We start from the raw sequence: 22,412 nt of genomic DNA on the forward strand, positions 1-22,412 counted from the left end.
AAGCATCGCTCGCAGGACTATGGCCAAATGAGGAGTGACGCACACGTGTCCCCAGCAACCGGTCCATCCCTCCGTGTCACCAGTGTAGGGGGGCGAAGAAGCCAAGACCCACCACAAGCAGCGCTTCTTGCCTGGCAGGTCGCTGGCGACTGGACGCACCAGTGGGACAAGGTGGCGGCACACACACACACACACACGAACTGGTTTCACAAACCTACCCCAATACCCATACTCAAGCCTGATCCACCCCAACACTGTCAACACTTTCTCTCCCTCTCCCACAACCTGCACCAAGCACCACTTGGATGATACCCGAGCAACAAGGCTAAAAATAGTCCTCCCTGAAAACCGGACTTGGGAGGCTGTTTTGAGTCCTGCAGCATTCCGGGCCTGGGCTCCCGAGTGATGTCGTGGCAATGGGGGGACGTCCCCTCTCCTCATCACCATGGCCATGACCTCCCTCGGTACTGTTAGTGATCAAAACACATCGTGTATGTCCACAGCAGAGGCGGAGAAGTATAGAACACGTTCAGAACAAACAAGATAGTACTACTGAAAGATACGTATTCGTCCTGTTTATGTTCGACACAACTCGCTCCATCTGGTTCCCAGTCCGAAATCCCCGGCCCTTGGGGCGGTGCCTAGGGCGCCGTGGTGACGTACTCGGTGACTTAACCCGAGAGAGAAAGAGAACGCTGAGGTGACTAGCCAGAAAGAGAGAGCGCTGAGGTGACCTACAGGGAAGAACTGACCTGGGAAAGAGGGCTGAGGTGACCTACTTTGGGGGGGAAATGGGAGACAAACCACAGAGAGATGAGAGAGAGAGAGAGAGAGAGAGAGAGAGAGAGAGAGAGAGAGAGAGAGAGAGAGAGTACCCTCAGTCCCTGGCCCTGTCACACTCTGTGGCTACCCTTTTTTTCAGCCGGTGATACCATCGTTCTCAGGGCTCGGGTCTGGAGCCTCCTACCCTCAGTAACGCATCATCTACTGACCGAGAAACACACTCCCCCCTCCAGTTTAGTGGACGATGGCTGATAGTGGACGATGGATGGCTTCGGGAGTGCACCCATACACCCCGACAGACCCACACCTCACCTTGGCTTGACACGCTCTCGACGTGTGTTGATAAATATATAAACAGACAGAGAAGTAAACATCATTAAGGAAAGGCCCAAGAAATTTACCACTTTATACAAAGAAAATCTTAAACGCAGAGTTCTCTCCTCTTTTTCTAGTCACAAAAAAAAAAAAAAGTCGGCAAAATGAGGTGCACTGACCGAAGGATCTCTAAGGTCAAAAGACCATCGTCCAATTACTACCTTGCCAAGCGCAAGCGCGTGTGTGTGTGTGTGTGTGTGTGTGTGTGTGTGTGTGTGTGTGTACAAGCCGGTAAGTCACATCTCATTTCCTACGGATTATACATGAAGAGTAATCAATTAACACTCACAAAAAGTGAGTTAACTTCAAATCGGTGTAAGACTCTTTAAAACTTCTCATTCTCAGACAAACGATGAAGGAGGGAGTGTCTGGCCCAACTGTTGTTACGCCCACCAAACAGGGAGGAAGTGTTGCCTAATTAACTCTGTCCTTCGGTGCCAAACCTCAGGCCGGGCTAGGATTATCGTAGCAGTGGATAGCTCTCTCTCTCTCACTCTACGAGGCTCTCCCGGTACTATATACCGCTTGGACATCAGGACGACCAGGGACAGTTGGGGCAGTGAGGCTCATGAGGCGTGCGGCACACGTTCCTGTAAGCCTGGCTTCTCTGAGACTTCAAGATAACCGCGTTTTCTTTCTGCCTTCCCTCACTCCCTGGCGCGTGGACTGGTGGTGGTGGCTTTCGATCTTCACGTCTCCCTCACGATCATCATTTGACCACACGCGTCACTCACGCGACTCCCTCGCTTTTGGTAACTCTATAGATTTTCTCCTGCCGTTAATGCTACGCTCCAGCCCTTCTGCCTTTTGGCAAGAACCACATCGTAAATACTCATACGTACTCTCTCTCTCTCTCTCTCTCTCTCTCTCTCTCTCTCTCTCTCTCTCTCTCTCTCTCTCTCTCTCTGGCCCCGCAGAGTTCGCAACCCTCGGAAGAAACTAGAGCAGCACCAGTATTGTGTCAACATGAAGGGTTAACGCTCCGACCTGGAGGAGTGTTGAACTACAATAAAGGAAAGCAGCGCAAACATCCGGGGCCCAAATTTGTTTAACGCGCTGCCTGCAGTCAACAGAAACACAATGGGTTTGGGGAGAAATTAGAAAAAAAAAAAAAGAAGGCAAAAACAAATGCCTACAGTGTGTGTGTGTGTGTGTCCAACCAGCCACGACGTGATGCCTACAGTCTCCTTCCTCTCACTCACTTGTCCTCATCTTTCATCCTAGATGTGGACATGATCGGGACATGCTGTTGCTGTGCCATGTCGGCCACTGTAGGAAAAAAAAACAGTATACGAACCACGGCGACCAAACAACCAGAGTGGGTAGAGGGACAAGACGGTCGACTGGTCGGACACGGGGCTGTGGTGGTAGAACAACATCAACTCATTCTTAAATCCTAAAGACGAGGATGAACAGCTGGGTTGGCTGTGACTCGCCTGCCCAGCTTGGGACTCGAACCAGACACCGTGAGACCGATCGGTTACTACCCCTAAACTACAGCAACACAGAGGCCCCCATTGGTGTGTGTGTGTGTGTGTGTGTGTGTGTGGGTTGACGTGGGACCTGTATTATGATGATAATATGGGGGGGTGTGGCTGCCCCAATGTTAATTCAACAGGTTTGGGAGTCATCCTCATTCATTCCTGCCTTACGGTACCAACTCTCGGTTTACAGCTGACACCCTCACCGATGTGTATCTTGGCCGTGTTTATCGTCAACTCACACTGGAATGGATGTCCTTCAAGACAACTAAATTCCCAGTGTAAGAAACATTTTCTGTGATAAGTATAGGCAGAAATACACACACACACACACACACACATATATATATATATATATATATATATATATATATATATATATATATATATATATATATATATATATATATATATATTGTAGTAAATGAAATACACATGTGAAGCACTTTGCCAGTAAACTCGCTGGAAAAATAAACACAGAAGCTTCAGGCTTTCCACTGTATTTCATCCTTGAAATCCTTGAAAATGGCTTGAAATATAGTCGAAAGCCTGGGGGGTTTTGTGTTTACTTTTCCCGCGAGTATATATATATATATATATATATATATATATATATATATATATATATATATATATATATATATATATATATATATATATCGTTTTTGCACACCAGGAGGAGACATAGTCAATGGGTTTTCTCATCAACTTTCAGTTTAGATGTTCCGCTCTTACCATTACAAATGCATTTACTGAAGACCTTGGTTTAAGCTGAAATGATAGACCCAAGTTTTTCACAGGCTCTGTGTGTATGCAGCTATAAACGGGTCGCATTTCACAATGATCAGATGTGTACACAAATAACATTAGCATAATTGATGGTGATATTCCTGGGGCCTTCTGGAACTGATTTGAGTAATGCACTGACAAGATGAGCACGGGATGGACAATATATTTGCCAGGAATTCCCGTGCAATTCAATGTCTGGATTAGCTCAAACCTCGCTCTTAAGGATACATCTTTGTATTCAACACTTAAGGGGCCTTCTTCCCTCCCTCCCATTCTCGATGTGTGATGTAACCTGTAAGTCCAACGATATGAGGGATATTCATAAATAATGATAAGCTCTGTAGCAGCAGGATCTTAAGGAGGTGCTCAAGTCCGGGAGTGAGTGGGAGAGGAGGGAGGGAGGGAGTGGGGTCTCTCTCTCTCTCAGACACAACGCGACAGGATGTGATACAAACGCAGACTCATCCACCAATGCTGAGGTGTGGACTCTGCCACTGGCTCTCGTAGCAGATGTTTCACGCATACTGAAGTACAAACGACCGGGGAAACATGACATGACAGTGTCACGCCCCACATAAATCAACACCGTTTATGGTTCTTTATGTCCTGCCGGAATGTTGCAACATGAATGAGCAAATACAAGACGCTCTCCCGGTTTGATTGAAGCGGATGCATCATCTTCCACTCGCTGAGCAAGGTGAAAACAAAACTGAAGACCAGGCCCTTAAAATGGACACACTGACACACATCATATCCCCTCCTCACATTCCCCCCCTCATAACACTCAACAGATCCTTGCTGAGTGTCATTACCACGTCAGCTGACATCTCCATCAATGCTGCTCGTTATAAGCGCACACATTTTCACGAGATTTCCCCAAACTACACATGTAATAAAGGGCAATACTGTTGGACGCTTTATTTCGTTTCCTACCTTGCGCAGTTGCCTTCACGCGCTTCACTTCCCACAACTCGGGCTGTCGCCTGCCATACCGAGGGAAAATCTACACTTACCTGATGAAACACCAGCTCCTAAAAACTCGTTCGAATGAGTCATCGCCAGTTATAGTCTCGGTATAAACAACCACGATTCTCTACAAGGACTGCTAGGATTATACGAGAGGGCAGTGGACTCCTGAGTCTACAAATATCCATTTGTGGGTACGTGTTTGTCCCTGAAAAAAAAAAAAAAAAACCGAACTCATAAACTATTCACGAAGCATGGACGCCACAAGGCAAAAATAAAGCATTGAACACTCCCAATCGGCTTCGAGCGCTGATGATCGCAACTATATAACGTAACGAATTATGTAACGCATTTCCACGTGCCCATCGATCCCCCCTTCACTGGAAGGCAACACCCAAAGCGGCGGCAGATGTCAAGACCCCGACGAAACACAAGAGCCGCCGCTCAAGTCATGTGAAACGACGAAGATTGTGCAAACGATGCTTTTTTTTTTTTTCTTTCTTTTTGCCTCTCCTCCACCTCCTCCCTCCTCCCTCCTCCTGCTCCTCCGCCCACTCCAAGGTGAGCCGGAACAGACATGGTGCTGACCACGATGCCACGCGCTGCTTCCCATCCCTCCGCACGCCTCGCCTGGATACCTACCTGGCCTGGAGACGGCGCAGTGGGGAGGGAGGGTGGTTGGTCTCCACGCCCGCCCGCCTACACACACACACACACACACACAAACGGGCGCGCGCGCTCACTCGGGCTCTTGCTTACAGCTCCACCACTTCACCCGGTGTTGTTGCTACCTCTGATGCTGCTGCTGATACCTGGTGTATACCTGGTGGGTAAATGTTTGCTGATGGGGGGTTGGAGAGGAGGCCTTCCCACTGTTATAGCCTCACCTCGTCCACCAGGATCAGACACAGGAATAGCGTTTATAAACAGACACGTTGATGAGACTCCTCTCCTCTTATCTCTGCGGTCGCTCCCGCCACCTCGTCATGTTGGCGCTACCTTTAGCGTTTTTCTTTTTTTTTTTTTTCTGGGGGGGGGAGGGGGGGTTGCCACTGTACCTTTTCGTAAACTCAACGTTCGTTTCGAGGGTTCATCATCTTTTGGTCGATCAATCAGGCTGTGTGATGCGCCACCAGCTCGGTTACCGAAACATCCCCAGGTAAGGCATTCTTTCAAAAGGTTATTGAGAAACAATAACACTTCTGTAATTTGGTGCTGGTAAGCTGTGCAGGACTATATTTCCTCCTGACTTCGACAATGTTTTCCTTCAATACTGTTCTGATCAATGTGGCACCATTAATGCTGACACGCATGACAGTCTTCCACTTTCCTCACTACAGTCGCGTAATAACTACGTATAATGCAGTGCACGTATGGGATCCAGAGCCTGCGTTTTTATCTCTTTTTTTGTATCTGTTATGTATATCTCTCTCCCACCTACGCAACTGCGAAGTTAGAGTTACTTGAAACTCAATTTTTTGACGATAGTTTTCACACCCTTAGCTTTATCAAGGGGACACGATCTCGTCTTACTTCCCTTAAAGGCTCTTTCACTGTGCAGCTAATGCTGGGAGGGAGAAGTAGGATGTCCTGTCTCCTTCAGCCAACACATCTATGACAATAATTGCAAGAATGTGACGATTAAAGTGCAGTTGCTATATCATAACAGACTCCGTTTCACGTGTGTACCTTGCACAGGTGCTGACGACCTCCCTCCCTCCCAACCTACGTGTAACCTATCACTTCAGTCAGTCAGTAACCTATCACTTCAGTCAGTTAGTAACCTATCACTTCAGTCATCTATCACTTCAGTCAGCCAGTAACCTATCACTTCAGTCAGTCTGTAACCTATCACTTCAGTCAGTCAGTAACCTATCACTTCAATCAATCAGTAACCTATCACTTCAGTCAGTCAGTCGGTAACCTATCACTTCAATCAATCAGTAACCTATCACTTCAGTCAGTCAGTCGGTAACCTATCACTTCAATCAATCAGTAACCTATCACTTCAGTCAGTCAGTCAGTAACCTATCACTTCAGTCAGTTAGTCAGTAACCTATCACTTCAGTCAGTCAGTAACCTATCACTTCAGTCAGTCAATCAGTAACTTTCTTGGGCCAACATTTTAAGCTGTTTACTTGAGCACGGAGTTCAAACTTACGGGTCACACAAGCCGCTGCAGGCTTTACACATTTGCGGGTGGAGATCAAATTACGTAAGTGGCGAATCTACGCGAGACGCCTCACCATATATACTCTTTTCATCCTTGAAGGGGAGTGATCGTGCATCCCTCTCATCTTGTCTTGGGATGGGCAAGTTTTACGCACCGTTTAAGGCCACAGGCATTACCATCCCTTCATTCAAGCATGGCAACAGATCTTCCGGTAATTCTATAGTGCGTACGATGTATATATATAGAGAGAGAGACCTCGCGTTTAAGCTATGATGTACAGTGATTCAATTAAGCCCCGGTAATTCAGATGTTTTATCAACTCGACGAGGGGGCGGTACATGATGTCCAGACTTTTTTTATTTCCAATTCAGCAGCTTCTATAGCTTCATACGGTGATATCAGCACACACTGAGTAGTATTAAATCGGGAAAGGTCACACGTTACCAATATCATCACAGGTTTTACTTTACGCGTTACCTGGAAAGCAAACTTAAGTATCTCTTGGGAGATACTGAAGGCAGTCGATACTGTAAGGTATACTTGAAGGAACTGAAGGCAGTCGATACTGTCGGGTAAATTTGAAGATACTGAAGGCAGTCGATACTGTAGGGTAAATTTGAAGATACTGAAGGCAGTCGATACTGTAGGGTAAATTTGAAGATACTGAAGGCAGTCGATACTGTAGGGTATACTTGAAGGTACTGAAGGCAGTCGATACTGTAGTGTGTACTTGAAAATACTGAAGGCAGTCGATACTGTAGGGTATACTTGAAGGTACTGAAGGCAGTCGATACTGTCGGGTAAATCTGATACTGAAGGCAGTCGATACTGTAGGGTAAACTATTCTCAAATATTGTCAGAAACTGTACATCCATCGCTCTACTTCGCTAAGCTCCTTTAACGGGCTATTTACTGAAGCATCACTGTGTGGTCACGTTGCCCGAAGGCCTTCGGTAAAGTCTCTGTTAATGACTTCAGTTATTCCTCTGTCTTATGCGGCTCCTATGATCCTGTAATGGTTGACCAGCTTCGAAAGAAAGGATAGTCCAGCTCAAGATGTGAAATGTTTCCCTGCCGTGCAAGTTATCTGATTCTGCGATCGATCATTCCATGTCCTTTTCCATTCTTTTCCCTTTTTTTTTTTTTTGGTTTGGACGTCCCTGTCATGGACAAAAATCCACCTCAAGGCTGGGCCCTAATTGAAATATAAAGGGGTTAATGAAAGGGAAAAAAGAGACGGGAAAAGTATTTACGAATTTTGGAATAGGTGAAAATCCTGCACAAGTCCCGTTATGATTATTGGGAAAAACATGAGAGGGTAGAGAGTTCCAAAGCCTCGAGGTGTCGGAGGAAAAAAAAAAAACTAATCAAAACGGTCACACAGTAATAATGTGACGCAGCAGCTTGATGAGTATTGCGTGGTCTAGATAGTGGTGGGGGAACACAACCAGCCACCACTCTGGAGCAGAAACCAAAGTAATTTAAGATAAGAACATGGATAATCGTGGGGCCTCCGGATGATACACTGAAAATGTATGGACTGCGGTGATTACGTCGATAACAAAGGACCTAAACGGGCAACAGTCAGCTAAACAGAGATTATCATAAGTGAATTAACTTCCTCCCGATTAAATGAAACCTCCAGTGTTTTTGGAACGAGATATTTGATAAAATCTTCAATTTATGAAAAAATAATTCCCGCTACAGGCGTCTATCGGCGAGTGAGGCTGCACACGACTGACACAATCAAGAATCACTATCGCCATTTCCTCTTCTTCCTTACCTGCGTGATCCCCGGGACGTAAACTTCCTTTACTCACACCATCGTTCCTTGTTCATCCATCATCCCTCTGCATCGCACTCTGCACGTCGTCTCCAATGCCACTTCTCCCCTATCACTTCCTCCCCGCCACGTCTCCTTCAGAACCAGCTGTCTTTGTTCTCTCCTACGTATCCCAACAGCGACGTGATGCCAAAAAAAAAAAAAAGCAGCGACGCAAAAATTACACACACGAGGACAGGTGTCAGGGACGGCATGCCACCCCGTCTGCAAGTCAGCTGGGAACAGCTCCCTGCAAAAAAAACTATCACAACATGATCGTGTCCAAGGCCACGCAGGACACACCTCATTCTCTTGAGCACGACTGGACTACTACCGCTGGCTGGGCGTGAAGGCCTGCCCTATTGACGTGACCCTCACGACGAAGCGCCCCGTCAGAAAAGGCCACGCCATCATACCCAAGCTGTCGTGCTCCAAAAAGGGCTGTACTGTTGTGGTCAGGAGGGAGGGGAGGGGAGGTTAACGCTATTCGACCTGCAACCTCTTTACATCCCCTACATTAGGCACCTCACAGCCAACCCTGTGCAGGAACCGAGCGTAATCTCGACTGTGGAAACACCAAGCATAAGCTAGCCATAGCCTGAGGACGGTGTCGCAGCAGCAGTGAAAGGGATCCCAAAACACATGAGATGGACTCAGATCCTCCTCCTCTCTTGCAAGGACACAAACAGTTCCCTCCCCCTCGGGTATGCACGTGTCGCGACCACCACCACCACCACCATCCGCGCATGAATGAGTCACAGGAAGGTTCTCAGACGGTACGAAGACCGAAGACCCACCCAACACAAGCGTCCTTCCCCTCGTGTGTGTGTGTGTGTGTGTGTGTGTGTGTGTGTGTGTGTGTGTGTGTGTGTGGCGACTTCCCTACAAACAGCTCATGAATGAGTCACGAGAAGATTCCCAGAGGGTCTGAAGACTCATTCAGCGAGTCACGAGGAGTTCCTATTTTAAATGTGAGCACCTCCCGTACTGTGGATGGTATCCCTTGGCTCCAGATTAAAGAAAAAAAAAAATTAAACTTCTGGAGGTTGCCAGAGTGCGTGAAGACCACTACCTAGTGAGTCACAAGGATGTTCCCAGGGGGGGAGTAAAGACCGAAGACCTCATCCAGCAACACAGCCAAGCCACTGAGTCAAGTCAGTGTCACGGCAAACGCAACAATCACGCGGCCTTCGACTTGCGACGCTTCCGCTGATGATGGCCATGAGGGAGTGCAGTGCCAGAGGAGCTACGTCACTCACAGCACGAGGGGCAGTGACGTCGTCGTCTTGTGCATGTTCAACTACCTGAGCACGAGGGTTCGACCAAAATGCAGAACAGTATGATGACCCCCCAGCCCCCCAGGGGGTAAGATGGTGTGACCAACGGACAAAAGCCAACTGGAATTCCTCTATGATCAACTGGAAGGCTTCCTTCAGGAGTACCAGAGTAGCCAAGTAGCACAATTGAACCAGTAGGGTCTAACAGCCTAGTAACTCCGTCGTAGACGAGTTGCAGGGGTAGAAGGCAATCCTTAAAACTATCGTAAGGTGGACGTTAAGGTGCAGTAAGGCATACGTAAAGGCAGATTAAGGTGAACGAAGACTCCCGTAGGGTAAGGTAAAACATCCACAGCGTAAAGTACGTGTAAACTGAGACTACGAGTATGTAAAGTAAGATATAAACAAGGTACACCTCAGCACGTAACGTATCGCGTTCGGAAAACCTGAATCTCATCTGCATAATGAAAATTTATGAGACCATCCGATGACAGCACATGAATTGAGCTATATATTTACAAGCGATGCATACACGAGCTAACGAGGTCTCCACACCTAACATGGACATACGTGCATACAAACAATGAGCCTTGAATAAGACGAAGGATCTAATCACCAATATTGTAAAGCAGAGATAAGTCTACCACACTTTTGAAGTAAATTCTGATTCTCTCGTATATGAATCGGGAGACAGTTGGGTCAATAGATTCTTCATAAAGTTCCATACACCGACACACACACTGTATCGTTCCCACTGCCGACCGACCCTTACCATCATCAGGTACTCATCCACTACCAGCCAAGACCAAGGACCACTCTTCCTGATTACCTGCTACCCAAGGCATGGAGCCAACGCAATACTCCAACGACTTTAATTGGTCGAATCTGATACCCAGGGGTTCCAACATGAGAGGGCAGGTAATAAATAGAGCAGGCGCTCCAACAAGAACTCTCGACTTCCAACTGTGAGCTGTTTTCAAACACAACTTCTTGTTTCTGATCCTAATGTCACGTTCCCTTGCGAAGCGAGGAGGTAAAATATAAGATGACCATTCGAGCATAAGTCTCCAAATGTGACGTGGTGATCTGAGCACAGGCGAATGAAGAGCCAAAGTTCACTTGCGAAGCTGAAGCCAATCAGTCTACTGTTGGTGTCCTAGTGTGATGAGTATCAATATAATCTTTTTTTCTCTGGGGATGAAATTCGTCAGGAGTATCAAAAGTCAACAAAGATCGCCAACACAATGGACAGAACGAGTAAGGAACCCCCCCCCCCCCCCGACTTCACCAGAATATCCAAGTGGGTGGATCAGAACAGACGCACGGAACAGTGTCGACCCGAGCCAACCCAACGCTCGACTTAACCATCTATCCAAACGGCCTCCAGCTTCTCTTCCCATCCACCAGAAGGTTGGTTCCTCTTGGACGACAGTGACTTAAGTGCCCCGTACCAGTCAGAGACCTCAGCCTCCTCGCTCACCGCCAGAGTCACTTGACCTTTCCCTCATCCTCTTTACCATTAACCTCTCGAGGAGGATGCCGGTGCGACACTTGAGCACGACGCCAAGACACCTCTGGTTATGACAACGCGACCTTTTGAACGGCGTCAATGGTCCTAAGATCTCAAGTCACTTGAGTATGACAAACACTGGCGCGTTCAGCAACACCGGACGTCTGCTCAAACAAAATATGAACCGTGGTGCATGGTTATTTCTGGCTTATACTTTCACGATAAAAGTTATGAAAATATACGCATTTCCCTGGCCCTCTACATATCCTATAACGACTTTATTGCTCTTGTTTTGTAAGTGATTCTTTTCATTTTTTCGTTTCCGGAACCTTTGTTACTGAACACACTACACTCTTTATGCTAAGTCTGGATAAAATTCTATTTCGTAATTTCATTAAACAGACATAAAGTATTAGATACCTGCACAGTGTGCTATGTTCATCATAACCCTCAGTAGTGTAATACAAGTACATAATACGATTGGGGTTTGGTGATTTACAGTCATACCTATTACACTATGCGAGATAAGGGATCTTAAACGATACTTAGTTCCTTGATGGCCTGCACGATCGGTCTCCACAGACACAACACCCGTCCTGCTCACCCATGACACAGCCACCTGATGGAGGTTGTGGTGAAGTTACTGTCACGGCCTGACCGACACAGAACCGCCGCCCGTTGCAACTGACAAAGGAGCTCGTGTGACACGCATGCCCCTGCATTACCACCCGGGTCACAGGCCACGCAACCGGAGCAGGTAAGACAGTCTTGGCCTTTGCTCTGGGCTCTACCGTAATGGACTTTTGGGCATCCACGCCCACTGACTTTGCCTTATAAATACCCGGGCAACAGTGCATTACCGCGGTCAAGTCGGCCCCACTGGCGCTGAGGCGCGCCTAAGCCTGGAACTCTGGCTGGGCTTACTTTACCGACATACAGAGCCCGATGGGCGCTACCATAGTCAGCAGCAGCCCCAGGTGATTACAATGCCTTCCTCTGCCCACAGTGGCCTGTGGGACATAACGCTGTCTTCTGTCTCAGTTCCTATGGGACCTCGGCTATGCCTCTCTCTCTCTCTCTCTCTCTCTCTCTCTCTCTCTCTCTAGCCAACGACAACATCCGCCACGCGCCACAAAATTTCCGAACGAGAGAACCACAATAGTCTCCAGTATGTTGCATACGGGACTTCGCTATCTCCTCGTCCTCTCTGCTGCATAACCTCGGTCCTTCGGCACGCCAATCCTCCTGTACTTGAACCCAGCAGACCCTTTTAAAACTTAGCATCTCACGTTTATAGTCCCTTTGCGCTACCGCCCACAGGATGAGCATGGGGGTGTACAATAAACCTGTCTGTGAGACCGGAACCAGTCAATCACCTGCGGGACGCCTGCCGTATATGCTACTATACGCTAGCACCATGGGAATCCCGTCACGCCTAATCAAATCCTCTCACCTCACCCTCTGTTCCTTAACCCTACACCGCTTCTATCAACCAGCCCTTACGATACACCTCTCTGTATTTACCCAAAATAAGGCTATGTTGCCTATACGATACACCTCTCTGTATTTACCCAAAATAAGACTATGTTGCCCATACGATACACCTCTCTGTATTTACCCAAAATAAGACTATGTTGCTCATACGATACACCTCTCTGTACTTACCCAAAATAAGACTATGTTGCCCATACGATACACCTCTCTGTATTTACCCAAAATAAGATTATGTTGCCCATACGATACACCTCTCTGTACTTACCCAAAATAAGACTATGTTGCCCATACGATACACCTCTTTGTATTTACCCAAAATAAGACTATGTTGTCACTCGGGAGTCCATACCCCTCTCTCAATCCTCACAAGACATTAGCCGACCTGAACACTCATTAAACATCGATACCGTGGTCTGCGAAGACGTGGGGCGGTGCTTCAGTCGGGCAGGGCGAAAGGATCTCAATACATTAAATATTTCCGATCACGGCCGCCCTTGACAATGTTAACTCTCACAGCTCCGAACGGCGTGGTTATCCCATGCGACGATGAGCCATGGGTGAGGAAGAAATTACGAGTGGTAGGTTAAGGGGTGCCGTGTTTACCTTAGGGTGTCGGTCAGCCCTCTGGCAGCCAGCCACCCTTCACATCTATTGTCTCTCACAACAAGGGCAAATATGACGCATCAGTGAGGGGGGGAATGTGGGACTGACGGCCTCCTAATTGCATCAGGGTGTGTGAAATGTGTCCCACCTCGCAAGGACTCGCCCTTTAACTGCGCCATAACTAACGTGTTTCACCTCGCTAGTCCTCCCTTTAAATGCGCCACGTGAAACGTGTCTTAAAACACAAGGCCTCCTTTCACTGCGTCATAATTTATGTGTCCCCAATTGTAAGTTCCTTTCACTGCGGCATAACAGATTGCACGCAAGAAATACCCAAACCTTCACTATTTCGTTACACCATTTCAACACGACTCCCTAAGCCACCTTAAAAAAAAAAAACGTATTTCTGATTTCGTACATAAAAGAATGAAAAAAAAAATGTTCCCTTAAAAACGAATATCATTCCTGACCTTGCAGGAAGGACACTCGGACAAGAGAAGCAAAGGACCGAGGCCGCTCATCCTACCACAGTTCCTTCGTCTGTAAACGATGTAACAATCCAGCGAAAGAACCGCTGTGGCTTACTGAAGTCAAGCGTCCGATGATGGCAAATGAAGCTAAGTAACCCTGCCATAAATGCAGTGGCATAAGAACACGTTAACAGTACAGGTTATCATCAAACCGTTAACGAGACTTAACAGTAGAGATAACGGCAGTTATACTACCGATAACAAGCAAACACGGATGCGACGTTGATGTAAAGGAATGGAAGACAAAAGGGAATAATACACACACACACACAGCAACAGACTACTGGGGCCTTCTGGATGCCTTGATGTGCATACGGACAGATAAGACCCAACAAAAACATTATCACAATGAACAAGTAACCTCGAGAGCAACACTAGATGTACGAGAGTAATATTAGGCAAGTGTCTCTGAACACTTATAATGAGAGCAGCTGTCACAAATGTGTCATCGTGGCCTCCTGGGGTGCCTCGGGAGCCGAGGGGAGGTAAGAAGACGCGGTTGCTGGTGTGTTCTCCTTCATGCAACCCATTCCCCAAGGCTTCCAGACACCTTAAGATAGTCTTACACGCGGCTGGAAGACACCCTACACTTTATCTAACCCAGGTCCTGTCGAATCTTTTGTCGCATACTCTAAACATAAAAGTAATATCCTCGTCATTATGATCATTCTAACATTAACCACCTCGAGTGTGGCGGTACGACCCTTGGGTGTGGCCTTTGACCTGACACTTGAGGGTAAGGTCAGAGGCCACGACGTCATACCCAAGTGTGTCGTACCATCGTGCTCAATGATAGAGGTCAACATCTACTCGAGATTGATAGCAGTAGCGTAACTTACCCTTACATGGTGGAGTTCTACCAAAGCACAGCGACCCTGCCAGAGGAGCATTTACCTGAAATGAAGAAAATGGCATTAATTACACAACTGCCATCGTGTGCAACAGCGACTACGTGTTCCAAATCATGCCAACGGCTCTCAAGCTTAACCTCATGAGCACGAGGACACGATCTTTGAGCATGGAGATACGACCCTTGGGTATAAAGGCGTGACCTTTGACCTGATCACCCCTAAAGGTCGGGTGAAAACCCAGGCCATTATACTTAAGTGTCGTACCGTCGCTCCCTAGGGCAATACAGTCGCGCTCAAGAGCTCAAGACAATAAGGGAGAGTAGAAGAAATTAGAAGTCATCATCGCTCGGTCTCTGCAGAGAGGCGGCAGAGGAGATGCTCTACGATAAATCTAATCGTGGGACACCCGTGACGGGGGATCCTCCTCCTCATTCTATTCTTACGACAACTGCCACACAAGCCTTGCCTCCTGGGTTACCTCCTGAAGGCAAGCAGAACGGGGATCACGTCTCATCCCTCGTCCACCACCTGCAGTGTCAAGCAGTCAAGTCCTTCGTGCTGTGCGTTCCTCAGTGACCAAATAAGAATGTGTATATATAAACAGATTTCCTTGAAGTGCAACACAGCGACGGCCTACGTTCATATACATCTCACTAGCACGCCCGAGTCCTGTAGACTATAGACGCACTCGAGACTGGTTCATGTTACGTGAGCGGGTCATGTAGTGGTCATCCGTCGCTTGATGGGGGTCCGGCTGGTACAAGTATCCCCCCCAGCAAAGACCTTCGGAAAGAGGAGGAGGAGGAGGAGGCACTTTAGGGACGCCTGGTGCACAACTTGATAAACAATTACGTAAACTGCACCCACGCCTCCGGCCATCAGAGTTTCAGTATGACTGGCCCCCAGACGCCCTGATCCACGGTACAAAACGAACCAATCCCCTCTGAAGCAAATGGTGATCCAACACCCCCTCCTGTGAAGCAAGAGGTAATACCCCCCCCCCCCCCCCATGTAAAGCAAGACGGTAACACACACCCTCGAACAGCAGGAGAGTAACTCCTCCTGTGAAGTAAGAGCGGACACCACCACCTTTGTAAAGCAGGAGGGATAAAAACCCCCCTGTGAAACAAGAGGTAATAACCCGCAATGCTGACGAATCCCTCCACACATTACCCAAGATCAGTGGCACCACTGAGAACCCGCGATGGTATGTAAACACCTGATACGTAACCCTAAGCATGAGCTTCTTGTACACACACACACACACACACACACACACTAGTTCCTGGTCGGTAAAGTGACTCCCCTCTCCTGAGCCCAGCCAGATGGAGAAAACATCAGGGTCATGGTGCTGCCACCAAGACCTCCTAAGGACGCTCAGATCACTGAAGTATTACTCCTGTAGCCTGAGCTAGGACGAAGAGGGTCAGGCGGCTCCCCTGACCACGAGCATCGCTGATTCTCCCGCCTCACAGCCTTACGCATCAACGCACGGTGTATATATACACACAATGCATAATGCCATACACATACACTGCACATTTCATAAGAGATGAACACTTTCATATACATACATTGCATACTACCATATTCATACACTGCACACTGTCATCACATGAAACACTATAATAAACATACAATGAATCGAGCCATATATACATATACAATAGACATTCTACCATCGATAATAAAAAAAATATGACAAGCAACATGCACCTAATTGTATGAATGACAACAATCAATGTTAACATGAACGTAACCAAATCTATCCATTCTTAAAATCTACGTTTGTTTTATGTTCAGAACGGCTAGGCTTGAAGTCGCTGTGGTACACCTTCGTGCTCAAGGGCCGCACAGTTGTGCTCAGAAGGTTTAAGAAGACAAGAACAGCGTGAACGCGCTTTCTTGTGGAACGCAACAAACCGACCGTCGGCGCAGCGCGATGCGCTAAATTGATGGTGTTAGATCAGAATATGAGGCGTGACGCTTTCTCCACCACCACCACCATCATCTACACAACGCATCAGCCCGAAGCCAGTGCTCTGCACCTGCCTAATGACTATGAACTAACAGGGAGTACTGCTGTGCACCAGCCTTACGGCTATGGACCACGAGACCGGCTCTATGACACATTAACCAGTGCTCTGCACCTGCCTGCTTGATGACTATGCAACACCGGGAGACCTGCTCTGCACCAGCCCGACAGCTATGAACTACAGGGATGACTGCTGTGCATCAGCCATTATAGCTGCTGTACCACAAGACGTGTCCTGCACTGGCACGACAGCTATATATATATATATATATATATATACCAACAGAAGACCTGTCGTGTTATACGTGTAGGGGTCCATGTCTTCGTGGCTAAGGAGCAGGTCATATGTCCACACGGTTCCCACACCGAGAACATAAAATGTGGTAGACCTTTAACCCCCCTTTTTTGTGTCCGACGGTGCGATCCATTCACTAACCTATGCACGACCCTTGGGTATGACTGGCCCGGCCTTCGACTTCCTTTACCCTTAAGGAGCTAGTTCTGTCCTCCTGAAGGGTCTTACCGTCGTCCCCTAGGGTCGTGCCATCGTCCCCCCGCAAAGGGTAGTACCGTCGCGCTCAGGAGGCCGAAAGACGAGACGGTGTGTGAACCCGCTTTGTCCTAGGGGAGAAGAACGTGCGAGTCGCCGGGCGGAGAGTAGTGATGGAAGTTTGCAGGAAGCTGACTAAATCCTTTGTGAGGCGAGTGAACGCTGGAGGCGAGTCTGGCTCCTATCCCACCACCACCACAACATGCGGAGGCTTCAACAGCTCCACAACGTCTCCCACGATATGTATTACGTAAAATAACGTAAACGTAACTCGCGAATAAAGTGCGGTGCGTCCGCGAGTTATCTCGCACGTTAAACAGGTGTTCTCTTACACATTGACGAACGACGGTGAGTGGGTATTTTGTCTCAGGCTCACATGGATGTATGGACTGTGCAATCTTGTGTAGTCTATTATCATCATTACTCTTCTTCCTCTGGTCATAAACCTTTACTTCACCATAACCCCTCGCAAGACTGCTGCGGTAATGACCGTCATTTTTAATAATGACCGTCATCTTTAATATCATATATATACACCCTCAGCTACGACCCTTAAACGAACCTTCCACAACAACCCCGCCAGCCTCGCCGTCCCCCCCACGCTGTATACTATCTTCGTTTCCTGTGTGTGTGTGTGTGTGTGTGTGTGTGTGTGTGTGTGTGTGTGGGGCGTTGTATCACACACAGAGATCAGGACGCCATGAGACAGGGAGCCGTATCGGGCAGAGACATAGCGAATCTCAAACAACACTGACAAGAGAAATCAGGATCTAATAATTTTTTTTTTTTCTGTCATTGCAAATGAGGAGATTTAACTAAGTGGTTCCCTCCCCCTGGTGTAGCGGTATTCGGCATCGAGGTCCTGCCCTCTGTGGGATAGCGCTGGCGGGGATACACACACACACACACACACACACACACACAGAGCAGAAGGGACTGTTATGTGGTACTACATGGTGTCCCCCCCACCCCACAAGCTGGGAGGAGTGAAGGAGGTGCTCGGATATAGCCCGGCTCTACCCCCTGGGTCTGCTGTGCTGCACGGCACCGCCACATAATACACATCCCCGGCTTTCCTAAGCGACTGCCTGTCGAAGTTTCTTTCTCGCTCACGCTCCCTCCTTGCAATATAACGACACCGTATTCACCTTCACCACCTCACCAACAGTGCGAAGTTGTTCTCATACGCTGACTTGTTTGAGCTACCTTCCATCGCCTCACACCTCACCTCACCAACACTGGCAATGGATTCTCATACGATGACTTGTTTAGCTACCTCTCATCAGTGTCTACTAATTCTGATGACTACTATCTCCTACAGGCATGATACCTCATACAATGTCTAAATACGTGAACAGAAAACTGAGTTAGAGATGAGCTACGAATTATGGGGGGGAGGTGGTCAGTAATGAGAGAAATGGTTTAATCTCTGTAATTCATAAGCTCGCGTGCGCTATGGCGTTGAGCAAGACATTACGGGCACTTGACAAAACTTATCTAGAGTGTAAAGATACTTTACAGACGGAGGTGAATATCACGCAAGTTACAATACTTGGGCTGAGAGCCTCATCCATTTAAGTATACAGATAATAGGCCCGAAGTCCTTACGTCGTGTAATACAGAGTTCTTCCACCAATACCTACATTTAAAGATTCTATACCCCTCAAAGAGAGAAGCCAAAAGATCCTCACGAGGCAACAACCAAACTCCTCACACACACACACACACACACACACACACACACACACACACACACACACACACTAGCCACATTACCACCTTCCTGTGTCGTTCATTCATGTTTCTTCTAAAGAAACCCTCACATGCGTTCCCCCAAGGCACCCCCTCCCACTGCAGACAGTTCCATCTCCCTTTCCTTAAACTCCACGCCACCACCGCCGTCTCCTCCTCTTCCACCACCACAATGATAATATTGTGAGTCGTCTTCGCTGGCGAGGTGCCTCCCTCCCTCCTCCCCGACAAGCCAACCCAGCTACACCGTGGATTGTATAATGCCTAGCTGGAGTCGACACGTATTTCCTCGCCTCGTCCCACAAACCGTGACTCAAGCAGCGTTCCTGATGACCACTGTAACTTAACTGAACTGAGCGCCTCCTCCTTAGCTCTCCAGCTCACTCAAGTAAGTTAGGTCACACACACACACACACACACACACACACACACACACACACACACAAAATGCTCTTGCTACGTATCTTGCCTACATGAAAGAAAGAGATGTAACGCAACTTTATAACGGCACCCATTACCTGTGACGCAACATTCTAATGGCACCCATGACCCGTGACGCAACGTTCTAAATGACATTCATTCCATGTGACGCACTTATTGCCTGCGACGGATCGTTCTAATGACATTACATACGACGCAAAAATCCATTGACACCTATCACCTGCGACGCAACAATCTAACGACACCCATTACACGTGAAGCAACTCGCTACCGTCACCCTTTTTACCTGTGACGCAAGACAGTAACGACCCCCCATTACCCCAGGTCGCAGCCCTAACGTTACTGACCTTCAAGCATTACTCTGAGGCTTCGAAGTCAATATAAACATGCCGGTAAAAACCCAGTGATGCCTCTCGCTGATTCGAGAGAGAATATTGATCATACCCGACTGCTAGCGATCACGGAGGAGGAGGAGGAGGAAGGAGGAGGAGTAAAGAACGGAAGAGGAACACGAAGAGGTGAAGATGGATGAGGAGGAAGACCCAGCGTCACACAACGAGGAAGCAGGATGAACAAAGGACCAACACAGCCGACAATAGTCAACAGGGAAGAACGAGGTTCCAACATAGCTGACACTCGTCAGCAGGAAGAAGAAGAAGCAACGAAGCTGACAGCATCCATCAGCACCACCAACGAGGGCCAAAAAAAAAAAAAACCGTGGTAGGCTATGCATCAGTACCACCACCAAACATCCCAGTTTAACTTAACCCCGTATGCTCAACAGTGAACACATTCACTGCAATCCTACTTATGCGAACTAGATTCCTTGCCATGCGTCTGGCAGATGAGCCAATCCCCTTCCCAGAGAGAGAGAGACAGACATTCTTCTAACTCTTATTAAAGCTTGAAGCTTATCCGAAGCAAGCTGCAAGTGTCAGGTCTAATAACCGTGCCCCCTTAAAAATATCGTTTCTTCCACAACCTTAATCTAAGCAAGGCGGTCTGACCCTCTACTCTAAAGTACGAGAGACCTTTTTTTTGATCCGACCCGTATTGTAATAACGTACATTACACAATCCCAGATCTCCTTTCACGAAGGAGTCAGTCCCGAGGCTATAACCACAGGGACCTCCCTTTTAACCTAGAGGCAACCTGCAACTTCAAGGCTATGCTGCATTCAATAGCAGGGTCAGAAAAGACTCTTTTGAAGCAAGTTTTTATTTTTTTTTTTTTCGAGACAGTACTTTCTTTCGTCAAAGGTGACTTTCCACTCGTAGTCTAAGCACAGTTCAAGCACGCGGAGTACAGTACCACCTATATATATATATATATATATATATATATATATATGACACTCTTCCTATACTCTGCATACTCTATCTGTAACAAGGCCAATGAACAATCTATCATTTTCTAATCATAAGACTCTGTGTTGTTCTCCACATGCGTTTGAGAGATCAGCACCGGTAGGGCAGGAGCCACCGTTCTCCAGCTTCCCTTTTAATTCACAATTCCACATCATTCATATGCGTGTCCCCTTCCTTTAGTCTTGTCCTCAATGCCTGCGATTTTGTAACAGGATCAGTCAAAACTAAATTTCCCTCCCGCCGCCATCATGTCTGTAGCTCTGTGAGGCCTTTTATGACCTAACACAGCGATTTTGACATACCCAAGACCCTTTCAAAACCTTGAAGATACAAAGTAAAGACATTTTAAGGATCCCCGAGAACCCTGGACGCTGCTCTGGTGTCAGATTCGAGAGAAACTCCAGAAGCTGGTGTCAAGAGTTTGGACGAGTTTGTGTAAGGAGGAAGTTGAGAAGTTATGTGAACAAAAGCAAGGGAGAGGTGCACCAAGGGCAGGTGGCGAGACAGGACGATTTGCGTGGGAGTTTGAATGCGTAGGACATGGAGGAAGCGGAATGATTTACGTACCTGGAAGCGAACATACCAGTAGATGGAACTATGGGAGCTGATGCGAGTCATAAGTTGGGAGAGGAGGAGGAGGAGTGTATTGTGAAGTGTGAGGTGGAAGTCAGTGTCTGTCTAGGCAAATATGGACATTGGGAAAGATGTAATAGTCCCGACAGTGTATGAATGAGAGTCGGACCGTTAACAACAGGACAGCAGAGGGTGGAAACGCTGGATATGAAACTCCTGAGGAGAGTATGTGGTGCCAGGCGGGTTAAGTGTATACAAGAAATTACTGGTTGTGAGAGCGAAGTGTAATAGGGAACGCAATCTGAGAGAGAAGCAGAGGGAGGAAGGGGAAGAGGGCAAACCGAAAAGGATACGAAGGTATAGTGTGAAGGAGGCTTTCAGGTAATGTGGCTTGAATAGTCAGGAGGGTGAGAGGCATGCATTGGATACAATGATTTGCAATGACGTGTCATACGAGTGTCGACGTGCTGAACCAGGTGTGTGCGAAGTAGTTGTGGAAAACCAGAAAATAGGCTCTGGAGCATGACTATGGGTGGTAAGCTCTGCCGTTATACGTGACACAGTGAGGTGAATGTTGGCAAATGTGGCCGCCTTTTGTCTATTCCTGGTGCCAGCTAGTTAAGGCGGAACACACTACTAACAACCATGTAAAAAAGTGTGTGTGTGTGTGCACGAGTCACGCTATGCCATGATCCTTCTATTCGCAAATAGCGCAAGACTAATCCTCTTAATGCAAAAAACACCATTCAAAGCCAGAAGCACCCCATCACAGGCAGATTACGTGGGTAAGCAGTGTGCAGGCCCGAGCAGGATCCCAACCGTTGTACTCAGGGTTACATATGTTTGGGTCTGTTCCAACAGTCGCACTCACGCGCACGTTTGGGTCTGTCCAACCGCTGTTACTCCCACGCACAATCTTGGCGGGGGGGGTAAAGGGGACTGGAAACCGCATTCGGGAGCAACGTGTGCTTTATTCATGCACGAGCGCACTTTTTCCCACGACCGCGGGTCCTCGACGACGTCTGAATGTGGGGGGGTGC

At 47.7% G+C, this 22,412-nt stretch overlaps 1 protein-coding gene across 1 annotated transcript in view; it reads right to left on the reverse strand.

Annotated features, from left to right (window-relative positions):
• LOC139762559 (uncharacterized) overlaps positions 1 to 22,412 on the reverse strand; it is a 322,072-nt gene that overhangs the window by 129,496 nt on the left and 170,164 nt on the right. Inside the window, exon 5 of the mRNA XM_071687590.1 lies at positions 14,643 to 14,697. Coding sequence (XP_071543691.1) covers positions 14,643 to 14,697 — 55 coding nt within the window. The remainder of the gene's footprint in view (positions 1 to 14,642; positions 14,698 to 22,412) is intronic.

The sequence above is a fragment of the Panulirus ornatus genome, chromosome 43, assembly GCF_036320965.1.
Source record: "Panulirus ornatus isolate Po-2019 chromosome 43, ASM3632096v1, whole genome shotgun sequence".
NCBI classification, from domain to species: Eukaryota; Metazoa; Arthropoda; class Malacostraca; order Decapoda; family Palinuridae; genus Panulirus; species Panulirus ornatus.